This window comes from Chelonia mydas, chromosome 8 (genome assembly GCF_015237465.2).
Source record: "Chelonia mydas isolate rCheMyd1 chromosome 8, rCheMyd1.pri.v2, whole genome shotgun sequence".
NCBI classification, from domain to species: Eukaryota; Metazoa; Chordata; order Testudines; family Cheloniidae; genus Chelonia; species Chelonia mydas.
Window position 1 is genome coordinate 77,884,357 of NC_057854.1, and position 25,665 is coordinate 77,910,021.

The window sequence follows — 25,665 nt, forward strand, 5'->3', positions numbered from 1 at the left end:
CCTCAAATCGTGGTTTAAAGACTTCAAGGTGCAGAGAATTCTCCAGCAAGTGACCCATGCCCCACGCTGCAGAGGAAGGTGAAAAACCCCCAGGACCTCTGCCAATCTGCCCTGGGGGAAAATTCCTTCCCGACCCCAAATATGGCGGTCAGCTAAACCCAGAGCATGTGGGCAAGACTCACCAGCCAGACAACCAGGAAAGAATTCTCTGTAGTAACTCAGATCCCATCCCATCACGGGCCATTGGGCATATCTACCGCTAGTAGCTGAAGATCAATTAATTGCCAAATTAGGCTATCCCATGATATCATCACCTCCATAAACTTATCAAGCTTTGTCTTGAAGCCAGATATGTAGTTTGCCCCCACTGCTTCCCTTGCAAGGCTGTTCTAACTTCACTCCTCTGATCCTAAAAGAAAATGGACAGTCACCCCTACAGAGCAGGAGACCTGTCCTGAGCAAATTCATCCATAGGCGCCGAGAGCCAATCAACAACTTTCCCAACCCCAATGGCAGAAGCAGCTGCTGAGCTGAGAGGGGAGCACTGAAGCACTCAGTTATTACCTCCTGCTTCACAACAGTTCTGGTAACGGTTTTTTCCCCCATTTCCACTGCAGGCCTCCCCGTTTATCCCATTTAGTAGGGCTCTAAGCCAACAATCAAATGTCCTTTCTGGGCTCATGTGTCCTGGATGAAGACTTGTCAAAGTGGATGATTTTCTTGTAATGTTTTTATTTATTTATTTAGATTTTAAGTAAATAAAAAGCCTCTACAAGGCTCTAGGCAGCCCTAATGCCTCATTAAACATACAATAAAATCCCAGTAGCATTAATGCATTCCTTTCAACAGGAACTCGGCCAGCCACTTACAGAGACTCCTTTCTGCCCCATTATCATCATGCAACATCAGTACATCCTCAGCCCATCCAAAAACCCTCTCAGACAGAGGTCTCTTGCAGTGCACCAGGAAAATCAGCAAATTTGGACAATTTTGGACTGAGGAGAAAATTCCACAGTCCTAGAGCCCTCACAGAAAACACTCTGCCAGCCTCTTTTACTTGAACCACATTGCAATGTGATTGCAAGATGCTGAACTGGATCCAAACTTCTCCAAAATGTGGCATGTTCAGAAATGGGATCTTTGGTCAGCCCTTGGTAGCAAGAAACCAGCATGGAAATTCAGACCTAGCTTTAGATCCAACTTTATTCAAAAATTGGGGCTATTCAGAGTCAGGGATCTGGTCTGGGCTTATTTCTAACGAATAACACTCATAAACACCCCTAAAAGCACAATTTAATGTTAACCCTGAGTAGTTATAAATGCTGCCAAGCAGCTTAGCCATTGAACTTCCTAAAGTGCCAGGCTAAATGGCATAGGACTGAAATAGGGATACTGTAAGTGGAAGGCCAGAGATGCGCTCAGATGTGTTTCTCAACCCCAAAAGAGCTAAGAAGGGATCTCTACCTGATGCAGCTGTTTTGTGAAACACTGATTTTATTATCTGAATGGTTCTCTCAGCCATTCCAGTGGATTGTGGGCAACGCCAGCCCATGGCTAGAGGGTGTTGTGGCACCCACCAAAGTACACAAACGTGTGTGTGTGTGTGTGTGAGAGAGAGAGAGAGAGAGACTAAATACAATTTGCCAACACAGCAAATCTGTAACAGCCTTCTACTGATTTGCTGTGTTCATGAGGGCTCTTTATTTTCAGGGCATTCATCTTCTCCAGCATATGCACAGATTGAGCAATCAAGGTCTGACAGGAAGAGAAGCAGTGGCACTTTTCAGGGGTGTTTGGGGTGGTGGATCCACTGTCACAGGCTGCGGTGACTGGCAAATGCTGTAACATTGTACTCCAGCTGGCCTGCATAGACCCTGCTGATGCTCTCGAAAAGGTACCTAGTTTGTGCAGATGTAATGCCATTTCAAACAAGACTCGGCGCTTAATTTGTACCAGGGCTGAGCCATGGCACCTCTAGGTTTGGCAGTTCATAGCTCTGGCACCTCTGGGCTTGCTGCATCAGTTATGAATGTAAAAAAATTGCTTGAGCCCCGGCACCCTTTTCATTACAAATGAAGAACCGACAGGCTGCCATTAACATGCTCTAGGTAACTTTTAGAGTGCACCAGCAGGGGCCAGTTAGAAAGCAACATTTTACAATGCTCTGCAGCAGGGGTTCTCAAACTACATTGCATCGCGACCCCCTTCTGACAACAAAAATTACTACATGACCCCAGAAGGGGGACCGAAGCCTGAGCCCCACCACCCCAGGCGGGGGACAAAACCAAAGCCCAAGGGCTTCAGCCTCAGGCAGGGAGCCTGTAACCTACCCTGCCGCCCAGGGTTGAAGCCCTTGGGCTTTGGCCCCGGGTGGTGGGGCTCGGGCTTCAGCTATGGCTCCAGGCCCCAGCAACTCTAAACCAGCCCTGGCAACCCCATTAAAATGGGGTCGTGACCCACTTTGGTGTCCCACCCCACAATTTGAGAACAGCTGCTTTACAGTTTACATCCCTCCAGTCCAAGCACAGACTAGTGGTGGGTTGTTAAAGGTGAGCAGTGTGTGGGCGTTGCTAGGGTGATTCCTAGCTGGGTATGGGCCTGGTGAGGGGAATCCCTAGCTGGAGACAATGGTGGGTAGGTACTCTGGGGGAGGTCCTTAGTGGCGTGTCAAGGAAGCATCAGGTGCTAGGACTGACTTGGATGGAGGGCTGTCTCTGTGTCAGGCTCTGCTGGCTGGGGCAAGGCCTGCAGCTCAGTGCTGCAGTGAAGGCAGCAGAGCTGCTGGCGGAGGCCTCACCAGGCAGGGCAGAAGAAGTCGGCGGCAGAGAGAGGGAACACAACAGAGGGACAAGAGGAGGATCCTGGAAAGGAGGTCCGATCCTGGAAAGGAGGTCCAAGCCTGGGACTGGCTAAGGTATGTAAGGACTCTAGGTGGCAAGGTAGGGCAACTTTCCTTGGGCTGATCCTTCCATTCTCTGTGTTTGGGGATGGGGGTAGGGGTAGGAGTGCCATGGGGACAAGCAGGCATGGGGTTTTTTTTTGCTATGCTGCACTAGCCCCAAAGTTCACCAGCTGCCACTGAGAGTGGCTATCCAGGACTGGAGTGAGCGCGTTTCATTCCCTAAGATCTCTGAGTTACCCGTTTCTCTGCTTGCAAATGGAACATGGTTACTCACTAACTTTTTAGGGATGCCGTGTCTTACAAATACAGCTCTCAGTTTAGCATTGACAGAGTGTGCTGACTTGTCTTGCAGATGCAGAACTTCTAGAAATTTGGAAAAGTAGTAGATAGGTGTGTTTGCCAAAGTCAAAAATACCTGCAGCTGTCTTGTGCCATGGACCATCACTAATCTCATGAGACCACAATGTGTCTTTTTGGTTTCTTGGCCTATATTTCTGATATGCTCTGCGTTATTCTGTGTTGGGTCAGACCTGGCTTAGCTCTTGCTTTTGTTCTCTGAATGCCTTGATGTGATTCATGTAAGTAGTTAAGCATGTCCTGCCACGTTGTTAATTAATGAACCTTGTTGTAATGAAACACTATAGTGTCTTTCACAGCCCAATATGGCTGCCGTGTGGAATTCATACGTCTTTTGCTGCCTGGCCAGCCCTCATGTACAATACGGTGTAAGGTGTGCATTACAGGATTTATGTTCATCCTCCTTCAGTTTGTTTAACAAGTCTGTGCTGAGTGTGGAAGTGATCTCAACTGCATAGACAACCTTTTCTCCAGTGATTTCACCATCTGGGTCTGTAGTATGTTTCACTGCAATGCTTGATGATGTGTTACTCCTGGGCGATTCTGCGCCAAAAAAATTAAAATTCTGAACACATTATTTTAAAATTCTGCATATTTTATTTGTCAAAATAACACTATGTAATCACACCAGTTTCAAATATTATGGTAATTTATTTCAAAATACCTGTCAGCAAGTATGCCTGTGACAATACAGGCACAAAAATTTTTCCCCCAGGAGTAAAGAAAGAAACCGCTACAGCAACCCAGTTCCTGTTTCTCTGCCACCTCCACCCCCAGAGCCCAGCTGCGGGGCACCCGCCCAGCCCAGACACCTGCACCTCCTATGCCCCCAGAGCCCAGCCTGGACCAGGGAAGGAGGTGGATGTCTCTGCTAGAGAGTTGAGCCCTTTTCATGATCCTAGACCAGCGGCTGAGCAGACCAGCACCCTACTGACCCAGGCAGTCCTGAGGAGTGACCTGAGGGGACACCACCCAACTACAAAGCAGTGAGATGGAGCCTGATGCTGACAAAGCAATGCTGGCAGAGTGGGGTAGGAAGTAGGCCAGGGGAACCAGAAATTGGTCAGGTTGTGCAGTAGGAACATACTACCAATCACCTGAGCAGGATGGAGACAGTGACTGTGAAATGCTCAGCGAGATTAGTGAGGCTACAAATACAGAAAACCCAATAATAAAGGGGGATTTCAACTATCCCCACATTGACCTGGAACATGTCACCTCAGGATGGGATGCAGAGATGAAATTGCTAGACACCATAAATGACAGCTTCTTGGAGCTTCTTGATTTAGTCTTAAGTGCTGTACGAGATATGGTCCCAGAGGTGAATATAGCTGAAGCACTTAGTAATAGTGACCACAGTGTAATTAAATTTAACATCTTAGTAGGGGGGAAATACCAAAGGAACCCACCACAGTAGATTAAACTTCAAAAAGGAGAACTACAGAAAAATGAGGAGGGTATTTAAATGGAAATTTAAAGGAACAGTCACAAAAGTTAAATGCCTGCAAACTGCCTGGAGACTATTTAAAAACACCATAATAGAAGCTCAAACAATATGTATACCCCAAATAAAAAAAGAACAGCAAGAGGACAAAAAAAAAAGCCACCATACCTAACAACAGAGTAAAAAGAAGCAGTTAGCGGCTAAAAGGCATCCTTTAAAAATTGGAAGTCAAATCCTAGTGAGGAAAATAGAAAGGAGCATAAACTTTGGCAAGTGTAAAATAATTAGGCAGGACAAGCAAAATTTGAAGAGCAACTAGCAAAAGCCATGATTCCTAAATCTGAGCCATTATTCTTAGGTGACAAATCTGAGATATAGTCCCTGACTGCGGTGTCATTAGAGGAGATTTTGGAACAAATTGATAAACAGTAATAAGTCACCAGGATGAGATGGTATTCACCCAAGAGTTCTGAAGGAACTCAGATGTGAAATTACAGAACTACTAACTGTGGTATGTATCCCATTGCTTAAATCAGCTTCTGTACCATATGACTGGCAGAGAGCTAATGTAATGCCTTTTTTAAAAAAAGGCTCCAGAGGTGATCCTGGCAATTACAGGCCTGTAAGCCTAACTTTAGTAGCAGGCAAATTGATTGAAACTATAGTAAAGAATAATCAGGCACATGGATGAGCCTGATTTGTTGAGGAAGAGTCAACATGGCTTTCAGAAAGGTAAATCTTGACTCACCAATATTATTAGAATTCTTTGAGGGGGTCAACAAACATGTGGACAAGGGTGATCCAAGGTCCCTCAGCAAAGTAAGCTGTCATGGGATAAGAAGGAAGGTCCTCTCCTGAATCAGTGACTGGTTAAAAGAAAGGGTAGGAATAAATGGTCAGTTTTCAGAATGGAGAAAGGTAAATAACAGGGTCTCTGTGGGATCTGTACTGGACAAGTGGTGTTCAATATATTCATAAGTGGTCTGAAAAAAGGGGTAAACAGTGGCAATGTTTGCAGATGATACAAAATTATTCCAGAGAGTTAAGTCCAAAGCAGACTGTGAAGAGTTACAAAGGGATCTCACAAAACTCGGCGACTGGGCAACAAAGTGGCAGATGAATTTCAATGTTGATAAATGCAAAGTAATTCACACTGGAAAACCTAATCCCAACTGTACATATAAAATGATGGAGTCTAGATGAGCTGTTACCACTCAAGAAAGAGATCTTGGAGTCACTGTGGAGAGTTCTCTGAAAATATTCCGTCAATGTACAGCGGCCGTCAAAAAATGTTAGGAACCATTAGGAAAGAGATTGATAATAAGACAGACAACGTCATACCACCACTTATAAATCCATAGTACACCCACACCTTGAATACTGTGTGCAGCTCTGGTTGCCCCATCTCAAAAAATATGTATTAGAATTGGAAAAAGTACAGAGAGAGGCAACAATGTTTAGGATTCTGGAACAGCTTCCATATGAGGAGAGATTGAAAAGACTGGGACTGTTCAGTTTAGAAAAGAGATGACTAAGGGAGTATATGATAGAGGTACTTAAAAGTCATGACTGGGTGTAGAGAAACTGAATAAGGAAATGTTATTTACCCCGTCACATAACACAAGAACCAGGGGTCAGCCAATTAAATGAATAGGCAGCAAGTTTAAAACAAACAAAAGGAAGTACTTCTTAACACAATACACAGGCAACCTGTGGCACTTGTTACCATGGGATGTCATGAAGGCCAAAAGTATGAGTGGATTCAAAAAATAATTCAGTAAGTTAGTGAAGAATAGGTCCATAAATGGCTATTAGCCAAGATTGTCAGGGACGTAACACCGTGCTCTGGGTGTCCCTGAACCTTTGATGGTCAGAAGCTGGGACTGGATGATACGGGATAGATCACTCAGTAAATTACTGTTTTGTTCATTCCTTTTGCAGGATCTGGCACCAGCCACTGCTGGAAGACAGGATACTGGGCTAGATGGACCATTGGTCTGGCCCAGTATGGCCGCTGTTAAAGTCTTATTTACATCTACCTTTGAACTGGGCGGTGGGATTCCCAGCTTGCATAGACGTCACTGCGCTGTTGCTTGAGTTAGCTCACTAAAAAGAGCAACTCTGACTAGCTGTCTGAGTATGTCTACCCCTCCCAGACTCCTTGGGTTTGTACCCAGGCAGCTAGCCCGAGTAAATGGCACTGCCCATGTTAGCCCAGCTACACCACTATTTTTAGCACACTAGCTCAAGCAGCGCTGGCACAGGTACCTCTACACATGCTGGGAATCACACCTCCCAGCTGAAGGTAGACATGGCCAGTGTGTCTCAGTACTCTGTAGCTTCTGTTTGGTTCCTGCTGGTCTGCTAACCGCAGTTTCTTGTCTGTGTGTAGTAATTTGATCCACAGTGCTCCTGACAAAAACAACCGCTTCATGCAAACTGTGGTCACGTCTGTCGTCACGTCACGTCTGGAAAAAGGCTAATGTAGTGCCCATCTTTAAAAAAGGGAAGAAGGAGGATCCTGGGAACTACAGGCCAGTCAGCCTCACCTCAGTCCCCGGAAAAATCATGGAGCAGGTCCTCAAGGAATCAATTCTGAAGCACTTAGAGGAGAGGAAAGTGATCAGGAACAGTCAGCATGGATTCATCAAGGGCAAGTCATGCCTGACTAATCTAATTCCCTTCTATGACGAGATAAGTGGTTCTGTGGATGAAGGGAAAGCAGTGGACGTGTTGTTCCTTGACTTTAGCAAAGCTTTTGACGCTGTCTCCCACAGTATTCTTGCCAGCAAGTTAAAGAAGTATGGGCTGGATGAATGCATTATAAGGTGGGTAGAAAGCTGGCTAGATTGTCGGGCTCAACGGGTAGTGATCAATGGCTCCATGTCTAGTTGGCAGCCGGTATCAAGCGGAGTGCCCCAAGGGTCGGTCCTGGGGCCGGTTTTGTTCAATATCTTCATAAATGATCTGGAGGATGGCATGGGTTGCACCCTCAGCAAGTTTGCAGACGACACTAAACTGTGAGGAGTGGTAGATACGCTGGAGGGTAGGGATAGGATTCAGAGGGATCTAGACAAATTGGAGGATTGGGCCAAAAGAAATCTGATGAGGTTCAACAAGGACAAGTGCAGAGTCCTGCACTTAGGATGGAAGAATCCAATGTACCGCTACAGACTAGGGACCGAATGGCTAGGCAGCAGTTCTGCAGAAAAGGACCTACAGGTTACAGTGGACGAGAAGCTAGATATGAGTCAACAGTGTGCCGTTGTTGCCAAGAAGGCCAATGGCATTTTGGGATGTATAAGTAGGGGCACTGCCAGCAGATCGAGGGACGTGATCGTTCCTCTCTATTCGACATTGGTGAGGCCTCATCTGGAGTACTGTGTCCAGTTTTGGGCTCCACACTACAAGAAGGATGTGGAAAAATTGGAGAGAGTCCAGCGAAGGGCAACAAAAATGATTAGGGGACTGGAACACATGACTTATGAGGAGAGGCTGAGGGAACTGGGATTGTTTAGTCTGCGGAAGAGAAGAATGAGGAGGGATTTGATAGCTGCTCTCAACTACCTGAAAGGGGGTTCCAAAGAGGATGGATCTAGACTATTCTCAGTGGTATCGGATGACAGGACAAGGAGTAATGGTCTCAAGTTGCAGTGGGGGAGATTTAGGTTGGATATCAGGAAAAACTTTTTCACTAGGAGGGTGGTGAAACATTGGTATGCGTTACCTAGGGAGGTGGTGGAATCTCCTTCCTTAGAAGTTTTTAAGGTCATGCTTGACAAAGCCCTGGCTGGGATGATTTAATTGGGGATCGGTCCTGCTTTGAGCAGGGTGTTGGACTAGATGACCTCCTGAGGTCCCTTCCAACCCTGGTATTCTATGATTCTATGATTCTATGCTTTCTAGCACAGACAGGGAGCTGAGAGTGACTTCCTTGGGAGTATACTACAGCCTCTGTATTTTGGGAAGTGAGACCAGGGATGTACAGTTTAACCCACAATTGTCTTTATTAGATACATAACAAGATGGCTCCTACAGACTCTGAGCATGCAGACCCTGAGTGTGCCTGCATCATGTGAGAGACCTCTTTCACTGGGAGGCCCTCCAGTGATTACATATAACTAATTTTAAAGAGAGAGGGCTACAATATGTTACAGTGGGAAGAGCCTCTGCACCTTTTGCCTGACACAGAATAGAGCTGGACATCAGCTCCAAACAGGCTGATGAGGAAAAGGCAGCTAAGGCTGGCATAGGGGTCCATGGGATCCATCAGCATGGTACATTAGCCAAGAACCCCCCATGTAGGGAACATGGAGAGTGCAGCATGGAGATGCAGCATGGAGAGTTGGAAGAATGGAACTCTCATGGAAGAATTCTCTTACGTAGTGTCTCATACAAAGCCAGTTATTTTGTGCGGGGGATGGAAGGATCGCCATATTTGGGGTCAGGAAGGAGTTTTCCACCGGGTCAGATAGGCAGAGACCTTGTGGGCTTTTCGTCTTTTTGCCATGTGTCGCTTGGGGCACAGGTCACTTGCAGGTTTAAACTAATGTAAATGGTGGATTCTCTGTAACTTGAAGTCTTTAAATCATGATTTGAGGACTTCATTATCTCAGCCTGAGGTTATGGATCTATTACAGGAGTGGGTAGGTGAGGTTCTGTGGCCTGCGGTGTGCAGGAGGTCAGATTAGATGATCGTGATGGTCCCTTCTGGCCTTAAAGTCTATGAATCTAGGATGAATTACACCTTTCAAATCTATTCAGTTCAGATATAAACACTCTTAGGTCTGAAAGATAAGGCTGGCTTCTCTCTCTCTCTCTCTTTGTATGGAGTGAAATATTACTTTTTCTTATCAAATATTTATAGGAAGGGAAAAACAGATTTGGGATTAATGCTATCATTACAAATGACTATTGGTGAAATAGTTACTACGTATTTTTTAGAAAAACCTTTCAGAAGAAACTGCTGATCAAGGAGCAACATCTACATTTTCTCAGACCTTATAAAAAAGAGAAAATTTTAGGAGCTAAAAATAATCCCCGCCATTCAGTGATATCGGAAATTACACCAGTGACCAAAAAAACTTAATTTAGTAAAACTAAATCACCTGACTTGGATAAGCTTGACAGCTCAATTTATATAAAATTCAGTGAATTGTCACTCCATATTGAAATAAACTGTATTTTGGATTTGCTAAGAATAATAAATTAAATCTAGGCATTTTGCCTGAAAACAAAAAGAAGAGATACTTGAAATTACAGCCCTCTTGCTCATGGCTCAACTCCTGCTCCCCATACTTACAGAAGTAATCCCATTGACATAATAATTCTGGCAGGGTGTTTAGAATCAGACATTCAAATATGAATAAGTCATGCATCAGAATAGATCAGATTCTGTATGATCCAGTAATATTCTTGCTGGGATAAAGCTGCTCCCCCTCCCCACCATACTTCACTTACTGTGCAACCCAGTTCAACCTGCCCACATGAGTGGAGAGAAACAGTTTGACCTATAGGTATGTCTACACTGCATTATAAACCCTGGTCTCTGGGCTCTTCACTTGTGGACTTGAGATTTCCAAGCCTGGGACTGAGTATCCACACTGCATTGTAAACCTGGATTTACAGTTGCTGGCCCCGGGTCTCACAACTGTGGTAATGCATCCATACTGTACTACACGGCTCTTGTGACTTAGGTCTGCGGCTTGGGCTGCATCCACACTGCAACATGTCAAGGCTTGGACCTGATTCACAGTGGGACTCGGGCTTGGACCCGTCCCTGGGGGCAGGGGAGGGGTCTGTGGGGCAGGGCTGATGACAGGGAGGGAAAGAGAGGGCAATTGTACTGGGGCCCCAAGCTCAGGTGCCCTCCCCACAAAAAAGTCTGTAACTTCTGTATTAATAAAGTTAAATGGGAGGGGGTGAGGCCTCCAGTGAACCTGATGGTCCAAGGCCCCGTATTTCTCTTGGGTGGTCTGGACCTGGGTCCTGAAGGTTTACTAACCCAAGCCAGAAAGATTTTGTGTTAGGCCAATGGAGGGTTTGGGCTGAAACCTACATCCCAGGTTTACAATACAGTATAAACATACCTTAAGTTATTAACACCTCTTTCTTATAGCAAACAGAGACGGAAAAGTTCATGACCTTTTTTTCCGGCCATAGCCGTTGTAACAATTAGGCAAGTTTAATATTGCTATGTTACTTTAGTATATGCACAAATAGTACTTAAAATGAAACTTTTTAATATGGTTACTAAGGTAACGACAACCTTGTGACTCTCCGCTTCTCTGGTGTTTTTGCACAATTCTTCTGAGCCATTATCAGTTAGATAAGCTCTTGTGCCTTATGTCAGGTCAGAATAACCAGGACAAAGTTATCACAAACATTACAGCACCAGAAACTTCCAGAAAATAAGGCTCATCAACAATTTTCTTTATGAATTAAATATTTTGTTTTAAAACGATCCTTCAAAAAAAGTCTAAAAAGCAGCTCTGTTTTGAAAGTTATTTTCAAAAGGTATAAATGGCTCGGGTGGAACGATCAGAGTGGGACTATGCCAACGATACCTTCAGTTCAGAATAAAAAGTCAACAGCATCGGAAAAAAATTGTTTGAGTAACTTGATAAAAAGTTGATAACTCAACAAAATTCACCCCAGCAGTGCCCACCAGTTAATGATTCTTCTTCTATAAAAGCTGCATGTTCCCCTGAGGGCTTCTTTCACCTTCATCATGAGGAGAATCATACTGGCACTGATGTTCGCTTTTGTGGGTAAGCTCCTTTTTTCTAATAATACTTGGCAGGGATGTTCAGAGGGGGCCTGAAGACATTAGGCACCCAAATCTCATTGACTTTCACGTGAGATGGAGCTGAACTCCCTTAGGCACTTTTTAAAGCCCTAGTCACAAGCTTTATCAGAGTTTTATGGATAAGTCAGTATATTAAATGTGAAGTGAAAATAGTTGTTTTCAGTGTCTCACATATCCATTTGATTTTTTTCCCCACAGGGAGTCAGAAATATGACATTGGTAAGTCTACTGCTCATTTTAAATTAATGGACCTAACTCTGCCATCATATATACTGGTACCTCTCCCACTAACGTCTCCTGTTTTTCTGGGGGTAGAATTGGGCATGTGACTTTTTGTTGTGATGATGATGATGAACTATAATGTCACAAAAATGTTGGCATAAGTAGATATTTCAACTACTTTTTTTTATTAGCACCTGGTTTTAGCAACAGCAAGACCTACTTGTACAGCTATGAAGGCCTCATTCTGCATGGTCTGCAAGAGAGAGGTTTGGCAAGAGCTGGGCTAAGGCTGACATGCAAAGTAGAGATCAGTGGATTGTCACACAACTATCACATGCTGAAGGTAAATGACAATGTATATGAAGGAAAGCAAGCAAGCAAAGGAAGATGCATTAAATAGTAATGGAAGTTATAGTAATACATCCAGGCCTGTGTAATGGACTGGCAGCCAGAGAACAACCACATTAGAATCCTAGGACCCTGTAACTCCATAAGCAGTCAGTTAAGGATTTCCCCCGGCATGGGGGAATCCCCAGGTAGTGCAGAGTCAGTGTGTTTAGCTCTATACCCCCCTCCCAGTTCCAAGTGTAGGTGCTCAGCTAAGGAGGTGGCTGGGGAAAGAGGGCATGACCAGTAGTGCTGCTGCTGTCTTTGACTGACACAATGCAGAGCTATTGCAGACTGTTTCAAATTGGAGCAGCACTAAGGCTGCTCTTAGTTGTGTTAGGAGCTGACTGGTCTCTGGGTGGCCCCAGGATGTGGTGGTGAAGGTGGTATAAAGCCTTCTTTGCCCCCCCACCAAGGTTTTGTACTGAGCCAGACCTAAGAATTGGCCTCATAGCTGATCGTGTATGTTGCTGAATGCCCTGTCTCCTGATGGTTTTGCTGGAAGCTGAGGAGTTCAGAGCACTCAGCGCTCCACAGCAGTAGGCACCCAAAAAGTTTTGGAGAACTCAGATTGTGTATGGAAAATTACAGATCAGGGGAAGATCCTACTACCACAGAGGTCAATGGCAAAATTCCCGCTGATTTCAAAGGAAGCAGGAGCAGGCAACAGATCTATAGATGCTTTTCAAAACAAAGTTACATAAGTTGTTTCAAGGCTGTATTCACATAATTACCCTGAATGCTTGAAAAATACCAGAGGCATTTGTGAAAACAACTGTCTGTACAAATACTTTATCAGACAAACAGGACGTTTTAAAAAGAAAGTTAATAAAAATTCAAGAATAAAATAACCCCATTTTGTCATATCTTTTCCATAGCTTGAGAAAAGCTGAATGCTGTAGATAAAATGTCATGCCTGGTGTTATTTCCTGTTTCCTCGATCTGTTTTTTCAATATTGTTTAGCTTTAATTTTTATTCAGAACTGGAGAATTACAACAATAATATAATATAGGAGTGTTCCTATTCATTAGAAAAAAATACATTCAACAATTTAAAACATGGCAAGAGAAAAGGGGTCTAAGCATCTAAACAAATGGAAATAAGAGACAAATGTGGGGGAATATTTTATATATATATATATATATATATATATATATATATATATATATATAAACACTGCCAGAATTTGGCCCAGAAGCTATTTTTCTTTGTTACATTTACTGTAACAAATGGATCTGTGCCACACCAACGTAATTTATTATGTACCTCACCCTACGATAGGATAATGGTAACATAATGAAAGATCTGAATGGAAATAATATAATATCTGTTAGAAATATTTATTCACTTTGCTAAATTCTGATCACAGTTATACTGGGGAAACCCAGCTGAACTCTAAGAGGTTTCAGAGTAGCGGCCGTGTTAGTCTGTATCCGCAAAAAAGAAAAGGAGGACTTGTGGCACCTTAGAGACTAAATAAATTTGTTAGTCTCTAAGGTGCCACAAGTACTCCTTTTTTTTTGAACTCTAAGAGTCTCACTGGTGTAAAAGAAACCAATAATTGACCCTAAATGTCTATTGATTCTGTAGCTCTGTCTTTACATTACTGAGGGCAACATGCAGGGATTCTGAATTACAGAATACTGACATAGATTAAAATGACAAAGGGGCAATCCACACTTAGCAGCAGTCACTAAACTAGGCTTAGAATAGAATTAGAATTATATATAGGAGATATCTTGTTTTTACATTCCCCCTTACCCTCACGTCTCTAGATTACAAGCAAGTACTTGTAAAATTAAACATCTTTTATAGGCTGCTAGCACTATAATTCACAAAAAGAAAAGGAGTACTTGTGGCACCTTAGAGACTAACCAATTTATTTGAGCATGAGCTTTCGTGAGCTACAGCTCACTTCATCGGATGCATACTGTGGAAACTGCAGAAGACATTATATACACAGACACCATGAAACAATACCTCCGCCCACCCTACTCTCCTGCTGGTAATAGCTTATCTAAGTGATCATCAAGTTGGGCCATTTCCAGCACAAATCCAGGTTTTCTCACCCTCCCCCCCCCCCCCCCCCCCAAACTCACTCTCCTGCTGGTAATAGCCCATTCAAAGTGACCACTCTCTTCACAATGTGTATGATAATCAAGGTGGGCCATTTCCTGCACAAATCCAGGTTCTCTCACCCCCTCACCCCCCTCCAAAAACCACACACACAAACTCACTCTCCTGCTGGTAATAGCCTATCCAAAGTGACCACTCTCCTTACAACGTGCATGAAAATCAAGGTGGGCCATTTCCAGCACAAATACAGGTTTTCCCACCCCCCCCCCCCCCACCTTTTTTTTCCAAAAAAACACACACACACAAACTCACTCTCCTGCTGGTAATAGCTTATCCAAAGTGACCACTCTCCCTACAATGTGCATGATAATCAAGGTGGGCCATTTCCAGCACAAATCCAGGTTTTCTCACCCCCCCACCCCCATACACACACAAACTCACTCTCCTGCTGGTAATAGCTCATCCAAAGTGACCACTCTCCCTACAATGACAGGTTTCAGAGTAACAGCCGTGTTAGTCTGTATTCGCAAAAAGAAAAGGAGGACTTGTGGCACCTTAGAGACTAACCAATTTATTTGAGCATGAGCTTTCATGAGCTACAGTTGCATCCGATGAAGTGAGCTGTAGCTCACGAAAGCTCATGCTCAAATAAATTGGTTAGTCTCTAAGGTGCCACAAGTCCTCCTTTTCTTTCTCCCTACAATGTGCATGATAATCAAGGTGGGCCATTTCCAGCACAAATCCAGGTTTTCTCACCTCCCCCCCCTCAAAACACACACACAAACTCACTCTCCTGCTGGCAATAGCTCATCCAAACTGACCACTCTCCCCACAATGTGCATGACAATCAAGGTGGGCCATTTCCGGGGGGGGGCGGGGGGTGAGAAAACCTGTATTTGTGCTGGAAATGGCCCACCTTGATTTTCATGCACGTTGTAAGGAGAGTGGTCACTTTGGATAGGCTATTACCAGCAGGAGAGTGAGTTTGTGTGTGTGGTTTTTGGAGGGGGGTGAGGGGGTGAGAGAACCTGGATTTGTGCAGGAAATGGCCCACCTTGATTATCATACACATTGTGAAGAGAGTGGTCACTTTGAATGGGCTATTACCAGCAGGAGAGTGAGTTTGTGTGTGTGTGTGGGGGGGGGGGGGGGGGGGCGGAGGGTGAGAAAACCTGGATTTGTGCTGGAAATGGCCCAACTTGATGATCACTTTAGATAAGCTATTACCAGCAGGAGAGTAGGGTGGGAGGAGGTATTGTTTCATGGTATCTGTATATATAATGTCTTCTGCAGTTTCCACAGTATGCATCCGATGAAGTGAGCTGTAGCTCACGAAAGCTCATGCTCAAATAAATTGGTTAGTCTCTAAGGTGCCACAAGTACTCCTTTTCTTTTTGCGAATACAGACTAACACGGCTGTTACTCTGAAACCTAGCACTATAATTGGTTGACACCTCCAGAGGGAAGGGCATAATATCTGTGTTGGTAGGAACCAGAGATCCTTCCTCCTCCCCTATTAAAAACAATGGTCCCCTTATTCTCCTAATCAATGATGTTTTTGTGCAGCACAGTGGCTAGCAGCCGTAATTCTAAACATTTGTATATGGAGGCACACATAAGCAGTGTTTCGGCTGCGCTTCCCAGAACACTTTGTGTGAAAGCTGACTGAAGCTTTGGGGATAGGGAAGGTATTTCCCTCCCCAGCAGATAGTCTGTGTAATCAAGGTTTTTGCTCTCCAGTTGAACATTCAGATGGTACTACCAGGTTTGTGGGACTAATGAAGGTTGCATGATTTGTTTTATTCTCTGTCAGAACTTTGGGTGGGCAGAAATCCTTTGTGGAAATTGTGCCTTGACAGCCTCATCCCAGACCCAAGTATAGGAAAGGAAAGGAGATAATTTTATGAAATGTTTAGACAAGTGGCTTCATGATGGAGCTTAGATTCTTCTCTTGGGGAAATATTTTTAACTGACAAAAATTTTGACAGGTGTGTTTTCTGAATTTTGTTCTCAGATCCTATCTCCACAGTTGGACGAATACAATGGAATCTGGCCCAGAGATCCATTCACTCGATCTTCCAAACTCATCCTGACAATTGCATCATGTCTCACCCAACTCTTTAAGTTTGAATACAACAGAGGGCAGTTTGGGAACATTTATGCCCCCAAAGATACTCCTGTCACATGTGTTAACCTAGTGAGAGGGATTCTGAACATGTTGCAGATAACTGTCAAAAAGTCACAGAACGCATATGACTTGCAAGAGGTTTGTTTTTCCTTTCTAATTCTACTCTGTCATAAGAACAAACATTCATTTTTTATTATAAAATTATTTTGATTCAGATACAGTTTCCAGGAAGGTTACTGTTCACCTGCTCCTTGTCCTGGAATGAAAGTCTGTTTCAAATGAGAAATGCAATTAAGCTCTATCAATCTCTATAGGCCGGGATTGGAGGTGTCTGCCATACAAGGTACATTATCCAGGAAGACAGGAAGAGTAACCGAGTCACAGTATTCAAAACCAAAGACCTCAACAACTGCCAGGATAAAGTGGAGAAGAACATTGGAATGGCTTACATCCGCTCTTGTGCTACCTGCCCACTGGTATGGAACATATAGACATATAATGCCAAATTAACTGCAGGTGTATACACATATCGCAGAGATGGAGTATACTCATTTCAATGGTGAATTTGGCTCATTCATGATAAATCTGGAGTTAAACAATGGTCTGTTCTCATTTACTATGGGAGTTCTTTGCCCTTTTAGAAAGAAAAGATCATAAAAGGAACAGCTGCATTCACCTACAAAATGAAATACACAGATGCTGGCACCCTGATCACACAAGCTGTGTCGCAGCAGGTCTATCAGATTTCCCCTTTCAGTGAACCTGCTGGTGTTGCTGTCATGGAGGCAAGGTAGGCCTCAGCCATTACACTGTAAATGAGTATAATGATCAGACCGGGGAGAATAGCTTTAAAATACATTCACCAAGACTTTGGGAATAAAATAAAAATTGCTGCAACTGGATGGTTCTTTTGTTAGTTTTTGGCATTCAGAGGAGTAATCCGGTCCTATGTGTCTCTGCCTGTATCTAAGTTTCTTCTCTGTAATTAATGCAGCCCAAATTGCTGTACGTGGCATTTCACTTTTGCATAGGGTACATGTCACATACATGTAAACTGAAATATCTGAGAAATGTAAATATCAATAAGATGCTGTTAATACTAGCTTCTCCTCAGTTTGCCTTGTTAAAATGATAGAGAAGCTGTGAGATTTAAATATAAACTTTGTACTGTAAAAATGTTCATGTTGTTGCAAGTTTCATACGTGCTCATATTTTACACTTGATATTTTTAGCCAGAGATCTCCATGTGTTTACAAACTCCAGTTAAGTCTCCCAACACCCTGATGGCTTATATAAATAACCAACATGGAGTGACTTGTTAATATTCTTACTGAACAGTTTGTGAACAATCTGCAAATGTAAAATGATAACCTCAAGAAATTTTTCAGGATTTTGAATAATGAATAAATTTGAGAATTTTCTGACCCATTTGCAGACAATGTGAAGTTATTGTTGGGAGTCTTTCATTCAGTTATAATATCCACTGGATTTAGCTTAGACAAATGGAGCACCCAAAGTAAAATGTTATGGCTACATTTCACTCTTTTCCTTGCAGACAAGAACTTACTTTGAATGATATTAGAAACAGTCAAGCAAGCACATCAGAAATTCAGTTGCAAAACTATGGAAGTCTTCGTTACCATTTTGCAAGAGAACTACTCCAGATGCCAATTCATCTAATAAAGATGAAAAATCCTGAATCACAGGTATAAGATGCTTAATATTTTAGGCTCTTTCATTATTTATAAAGCTAATGGAAGATCAGGAAGTTATTTCAGACACTTACGATATCTTGTAATCCCTTCTGCCTTCTGTTTTTTTATCAGATAGTAGAAATACTACAGCAATTAATTCAGCATGATCAACAAGGGTACAATAGAGAAGCTCCAGCCAAATTCTTAGAACTTATCCAGCTTTGTCGTGTGGCAACCCCTGAAAACCTTGAGTCTCTTTGGAAACAATTTGCTGATAAACCTCAATATCGGTAATTGACTGTATCACTCTCAATCAACATTTCTGAATAGAGAAATTCTGACAATGAAAATAATAGATGCCTCCTCTTGTTTACAGGCGCTGGTTATTGAGCGCAATCTGTGCAGCAGGAACTACTGAGACATTCATGTTCCTTAAGCAAAAAATTCATAATGAGGACATGAGCTATTTGGAATCAGCTCTGACTATCGCTCTCGCCTTCCATTTATCCAAAGCTGATGACCACACTTTACAAGCTGTAGCAGTGAGTACAGTACATAGGATCATTCCTCATTCTGTTGTCTTGTAATTCTTCTACTAGAGAGACAGCGTGTGTGGGGGGGTGGGGTGAGGGGTGTAATATCTTTTACTGAGCTATCTTCTGTTGGTGAAAGAGACAAGCTTTCGAACTTCACAGAGCTGCTCTTCAGGTGTAGGACAGGTACTCAGGGCGAGCCTACACTTAAAATGCTGCACGGGCGCAGCCACATGAGTGCAGCTGCACTGCTGTAGTGCTTTAATGAAGACGCTCTTCGCTGATGGGCGAGAGCTCTCCCGTTGGCGTAGTTAATCCCCCACGAGAGGTGGTAGCTGTGTCGGCAGGAAAAGCCCCCCCGCCGACATAGCACTGTCGGCGCTGGCATTTAGGTTGGTATAACTACATCTCTCAGGAATGGGGATTTTTCACATCCCTGGGAGGTGTAGTTACACCGAAGTAATGCTGCAGGGTAGATCTGCCCTTATTGTCATGCGAAACACAGGGTGGAACAGATTGTTTACCAGAAGTAGTTACATTCTAAGAGACTATTCAAAGTGAAGTGTCCAGTTAACGTCACTGCAGCCATAGGATAGAAAAGCGGGAGGGTAGTGGGTTACAGATTGGTGCAATAAGCCATAAATCCAGTGTCTTTATGACAACATGATTTTTAGTGTCTAGCAATGTTATGAATTTAAGCTCCCAGACTCATCTTTTGAAGGTGTTGTGCAGGTTTCCTTTGAGGACGAGAACCGCGGGGTCAGATATGGAGTGATCATTTTGTGAAAAGTGTTCACTCATGTCTGATATGGTGTTTTTACCTTTTAACATTTTTCTGTTTGAGTTCATTTGAGAATGTAGTGATTGTCTAGTTTCACCCCCCATAGTTGTACTGGGGCATTTAGTGCATTGGATGAGATACACCACATGTTGTGACAGGCATGTATAAGACCCATTGATCTTGAAAGGTGAGTTGTGGGTTTTTTTTTTATCATTATAGCAGTGGAGATACGTCTGCAGGTTTTGCATCTGTTATGGCAGGGTCTGGTGCTGCTTTGAGTTGGTAGGACCTGGTATGTGTGGAGCTTGCTTCTGATGATGAGCCTGGAGAGACTGGGCAGCTGTTTGAAGGCCAGAAGAGGGGGCTTAGGAAAGATTTCTTTCCAGATGTGGTCCCCATCGAGTCTGGATTGTAATTGTGGAATGATACCCTGTATGGACTCCAGTACGGGGTGGCAGGAAACAACTAGGTGTGCGCAGTCAAAGCGGGTGTTTTTTTCTGTATTGAAGCAGATTCTCTTGGTGTATTTGGGTGGCCTGTTCCATGATTTGATCTACTTCTCTGGGGGAGTGTCCTTGTTTGGTGAAGGCGGTTTTAAGTGGGTTAAGGTGTACATCTTGGACTTTCCCCTTAGAGCATAATCTGTGGTATCTGTGTCCCTGGCTGTGGATAACAGATTTCTTGGTGTGTTTGGGGTGGTTACTGGATCTGTGAATATAGGTGTGGTGATCCATGGGTTTCTTGTATATAGTTGTCTATAGGGTTCCATTGTTGAAGCTGATCGCAGAGTCCAGGATATTGGCATGTGGTGTAATGTCCATGTGTTGGGTCCTCCTTCTACTAGCAGACCCCAATCCACTTTTATTAGTGAATTTACACAATGATATGTGGTGGATGTGACATATTTCCTTTTTAAAGCAGTTCACTGTAAAGTTCAGGGTCATTAGAAAAATGTTGATATTTTGATGAATTTTTTCAATCATTGAAAATTTTTAAGCACCTTGGATATTTGATGATAGCTGGTCAACCACCCTTTCCCCCTCCCCCCCATCTATGAAAATTTTCATCATTTTTTTCTGCCAGAAATAGAAATTTGGACAATTTAGACCCACTCTGATCATTAATATGTGAGGGAAATTAGTTACCGTCAGTAATATCACAACAACTTCACATCCTGGTCGTATGTCTGAATTTGTTACAAGTCTGGTTTCATTTTACTGAAAATACCTAGGAAAATCCAAGATAGTTTCTGATTTGTTCTAATAGGTAAGGTGAACATTCAACTAAATATGATTTTTACTGGATACCAATATTAAGATGTGCTGCTTCTTACTTCTGCAGGATCTAGTGACCAGCTTCCGAATTCAGAGAGCTCCTATGCTTCGCAAGCTTGCTTACCTGGCATATGGTTCCATGATAAACAGATATTGTTCTGTATCATCATCTTGTCCTAATAGAATTCTTCAGGTGAGTGGGTTTTATTTCAGATTTTTTAATACCTGAAGAAATTTCAGAAACTGCTTCTAGTTTAGTTCCCACCTAATTGTGTGTAAATCAGGTCAATAGAGGTTTAAATTCCATCATTTGCAGCTGTGGTCAACTGCAAAATTGCAAACAAAATTAGAAGGTGAGTGGAAGCTCTTTGAAAAACCTTAACTGTTCAGAATTTTGAATGCAAGCAGTGATAGTCCATAAGAAAAATGGATTCTGTAAACAAGTTGAAATTGAATTTACGAGTGGCAACTTGTCAGATTATAATAAGAGTACTATGGTATCTGTTCCTAGATATAGTACATGCTACTTTACATTGGTAACATTACTCCTCAATACCACTATAAATGAAGCTCCAGACATATCCCAAGTCACGGCTCCTAAAATGAGCATCTTAAGAAGAAACTTCATGATTGTACACTGTACACTGTCCCAGGTCTTCTCTGATCATTGTCTTCAGTCTATGGAGGTCTATTCCTATGTTCAGAAGTACCAGAGTACTGAGATGGTCTGTTTACATCAGAATGTGTTTGAACCTTGAAAACCAGCACAAAAGGGTTAAACAAAGGAAAGCCTGTATAAAAGTAATCTGTCCTTGTCATATGGGTAAATCCTACCCAATGAATCTGGGAAGCAGAAAACATTCAGATGAAGTTATGAGAATATAGGGGAACACATTTAGCAGCACCTAATGGACTCTAATAGAGATTGCTAGGGGTGTTGTCAATACTGAATTTGGTGCCTGTTTTATGGGGCTCGGGAAGCTGCAATAGAATCATTGAGAGAGTCACCCTGTGAATTCCCCCAGGGCTCAGGGGCCAGGCTGGACTGGGGAGGTGCAGTTTGCAACTCCCTGGGCGGGTGAACAGGGATGAACCTGGCCCAGGTATAATGCAGGGAAAGTTACACTAGTCTAAGTCAGTGAGTACTACTTCCTCTTCTCTGTATTTGGCACTATGGTAATGGGAGCCTGGGAATGAAATGTGCAAGGTTCAGCTCAAAGAAGAGCGCAAGGTCTTGGAGCAAAAGGCTTTTTATTCCCTGTGGGCAAGGATGGCAGTGTGTACATGTGAGATTATTATCTGAATTAACAAAGCTACACATTCTTGCTTTGTTTGCAGCCCCTCCATGACCTTGCAGCTGAGGCAGTCAGCAAGAACCATGAAGATGACATGGCCTTGGCTCTGAAAGCCATTGGCAATGCAGGAGAACCAGCCAGTATCAAGCGCATCCTGAAGTTCTTGCCAATATTTTCACCTGCCGCGATGGCTTTTCCAGTTAGAATTTATATTGATGCTGTTTTGGCCTTGAGAAAAATAGCCAGGAAAGACCCTTCAAAAGTAAGTGAAACTATTGTTTAAACAAACTCATTGGACATAAAGAATGTAATGCTGGTCATGTCCGTGACACACTTTTTGTGCAGTCAGTATGTAATATCAGATACCCAAGGCCAGATTCTCAGCTAGAGTAAGTCAGCATAGCTCCATTGACTTCAGTGAAACTAAACTGATTTACCCCAACTGAGGATCTGGTTCGCATTGTTTAATGTCTTATCTCTTAGACCTGTCATGCTTTTTATGTACACAATTAAAGACTGCTCCCTCTGACCTTGGTCTCACTGAAATCAAGAAGAGTTTGGCCATTGATTGCAGTGGAAGTAAGTTTGAGCCCAAAATAATTTGCAATGGAGGTTCATAGTAGTAGAATCAGTGGTACAATATACCATATTGTGGCTATATGAGACTTTAAAATTAAGACAAGAAATAGTCTTATTTTAATTCAGAAGAGTAAAATACTGTTACATCATTTTAGCATGGCTCATGACATGGGTTTTCAAAAATGGTTCCATTCACCAGGTTTGTTGATTGTTTTGTCTCTAGCACTACTACGGAATGCACTAGGGGCAGATTCCCAGCTGGTGTAAAGTAGCATAGGCCCACTGACACCAATGGGCATATCTATAGCAATTTATACAGCTGAGGATCTGCCCTTAGCTCTTCACATATATATGGCTGGACATAGATAATAGATTAATGCATAAGCTGAAAGTTGATCACTGTGAGGATATATAAAAAATCAAATAAAATTGGATAATCATTATTATAGGCATTCCTGATTGTGTCGTTGCTGTCCACGCAAAGCTCACACTGACATCAGTAGGAATTTTAAGTAAAAAAGGACCGCGGGATCTCATTCTAAAAAGTAAAACTATAAAAATGTAATAAGTATAGGCACTTCCTTGTTTTTTAGGATTCTTTATCAGAATTGTAAACTGCAGATGAAAAAGAATTCTGTTTCCTATACTGTATGTTGAGATCTTTTATTAACTTAAATAATACAGGGGAGAAAGAGAGTGTGTGTTAATCCATTGTCTATTTGTCTGTCTATGCGTTTATACCATGCTTATTACTGTTGTATCTGACTGACTACAATCTATGTATGGAAGTTGCACTGATAGCAAGTAATGTAAGCAATGGTGAATACAAATTACTTTGATTCTTCCCTATTGCACACAATATACTCTCCCTGATATCAGTGGGAATTAGGTCATTGTAAGCTGCAAGACTGGGCATATTATTAATGGCAGTTCCCCCCCACTTCTGTTCATTGTGCCCCAATAATACCTATCTTTGTGCATCAGCGCCTACGTTGCACAGACGGACATACTTTCAGTTTTATTCTCCCCTCAATATATGTGGGTGACTCACCAGTGCAAACTGCATTCTTTTAAAGGGAGAATACACCCTAAGAAGTTATTAGGACCTGGAAATGTATTTTTTTGTTGTTTTTTGTTTTGTTTTGTTTTTCCCCTTCAGGTACAGGAAATTCTTCTCCAGATCTTTGTGGACCATTCACTCACTCCTACTGTCCGAATGATGGCTTGTGTTGTCATCTTTGAAACTAAGCCTGCTCTTCCTCTCGTAACAGCTATGGCCAATGCTCTGCTAAAGGAGAGCAGTTTGCAGGTTGCCAGTTTCACATATTCCCATATGAAGGTTTTGGCAATAAGCAGGATCCCACAGCTCTTTAATGTGTGAGTAAAAAGAGAAGTAAAACTTTCCATTGTAAGTAGTGATTTCCATTACAATTTTCTAAGTATAAATGCAAAGTGAATTCAGTTACTATGGAGCATTATCTCCATTTTATTTAGATCTGCTGCTTGCAACATTGCCCTTAAACTACTGAGCCCAAGACTTGACAGGCTGAGCTATCGTTACAGCAAGGTTATTCACGTTGGCGGCTATTACTGTGAGTACCAGATATGCTGGGGAACTGCTTTGGCTAATATTATATTCTTAGAAAATTCCCATAGAAAAGCCATGACATGCCATGAATTTCAACTGAAATCCTGCCATTGGCAGTGGGATTTGTCCATTCCTGGAGTAGGAAAAGCACATAGACCTCTTAAACTGCAGATGTCTCAGGATCTATGGAGAATACTATGGATCGCTAGACTTCAGCTATGGACTGAGGTATTTGTGTAGACACCCAATATTCCTCAGACCTGCCGCCTCACCTCCCAGAATGGACATGATCCCAAATTCTCCCCTCAGAGAGACTTTGCATGTGAAGATTGGGCAACACATAGAAATCAGTGCTGACAGACTCATTTACATGATTACACACAGAAGGTGACTATACCTTATGTGCACAAGATATCATTGGACACCATAATGAAAACCAAACCTCTGCTGTATTTTGATTTCTACTATAGCGAAATATAGAGCTGGTGCAATTGGAAGAATCTATCTCATGAACAGTCCAAGCAGTATGTTGCCATCTGCAATAATCATGAAACTGAGAGGATACTATGCAAATACCGCAACTGATTTTGTCGAGGTAAATATTACATTTAGAGCAACAATCAAACCTATACAAATATTTCTCATGGAAGCCTTCTGGATGGACTGCAGCATTTAACCACAGCCCTGAATAGGGGTTGGTGCAGATGGAAGGCTTGGAGAGGGAGTCTGATTGCAGTTGTTCTTGGCCCTCTTGGCCTACAGACTTTGATGAGAGAGGCTGTGAAAGCATTCAGTGTGGAAATAAAATGTAACAAAAGTAAAGGAAATCTCAGAAGGCTCATTGAATATCTGTCTGTAAACCTGAACCATAACTGCCTAACATATATGTGTGTAAAGGTTATACTAGGGATTTCCTGCTACTCTTTGAGCCAGATCCACTACTGGATACACAGCAGCAATTTTATTGACTTTAATGGAGTCATGACGGCTCATGACAATAGTTAAATCTGACCCTCCATATTTTCTCTCTCCATCATTACTAGTTTTCTCATGGCTTTCACCTAGTAAAGACCAATGTTTGATACTTCTCCACTCTCTGTATTTTAACTGTGTCATATTCTGGTCTGCCTAATTTTATTTGTTTTGCATAGGTGGCTCTCCAGTCACAAGGCCTAACAGAGCTCGTCAGGAAACAGAACATCCCCTTTGCTGAATATGACACATACAAAAAATTGAAGGTGCTTGGGAAAACGGTATGTGTATTCATTCTTCACGTCTGTTTGAAAAATATTACTGGAATTCTTGGTTAATAATTGTTATGCGCTCATGCTGTTAGCATCTAGAACTAGTACCCAGCCAAAACTCCCACAGCAGTGTCAGTGAGTGAAGAGTACAGGAGAAAGCCCCAAATGACATATCTAGCCATACGCCGCAAGCTTTTAGGGATAGGCACCATCTTTTCACTGTATATGTGTCAGTGCCTAGCACAAGGGTGCCCTGATCCCTGATTGGGGCCAGTACAGATGATGATGATAGTAATAATTAATACAAACATTAAAGTGCATGTTAAAATACAGTATATCAATTTTCTTTAAA

General features: G+C 42.6%; 1 protein-coding gene across 1 annotated transcript in view; it reads left to right on the forward strand.

Moving 5' to 3' along the window:
* Nucleotides 1-11,433: 11,433 nt before the first annotated feature.
* The window catches only part of LOC102933140 (vitellogenin-2), a 35,261-nt gene continuing 21,029 nt past the window's right edge, over nt 11,434-25,665 (forward strand). The window contains exons 1-15 of the mRNA XM_007068771.3: nt 11,434-11,473; nt 11,710-11,730; nt 11,925-12,076; nt 16,212-16,463; nt 16,640-16,801; nt 16,967-17,115; nt 17,881-18,031; nt 18,152-18,309; nt 18,396-18,561; nt 20,675-20,800; nt 21,946-22,164; nt 23,641-23,858; nt 23,976-24,073; nt 24,540-24,664; nt 25,221-25,322. Of these exons, the coding sequence (XP_007068833.2) occupies nt 11,434-11,473; nt 11,710-11,730; nt 11,925-12,076; nt 16,212-16,463; nt 16,640-16,801; nt 16,967-17,115; nt 17,881-18,031; nt 18,152-18,309; nt 18,396-18,561; nt 20,675-20,800; nt 21,946-22,164; nt 23,641-23,858; nt 23,976-24,073; nt 24,540-24,664; nt 25,221-25,322 (2,139 nt within the window). The remainder of the gene's footprint in view (nt 11,474-11,709; nt 11,731-11,924; nt 12,077-16,211; nt 16,464-16,639; nt 16,802-16,966; nt 17,116-17,880; nt 18,032-18,151; nt 18,310-18,395; nt 18,562-20,674; nt 20,801-21,945; nt 22,165-23,640; nt 23,859-23,975; nt 24,074-24,539; nt 24,665-25,220; nt 25,323-25,665) is intronic.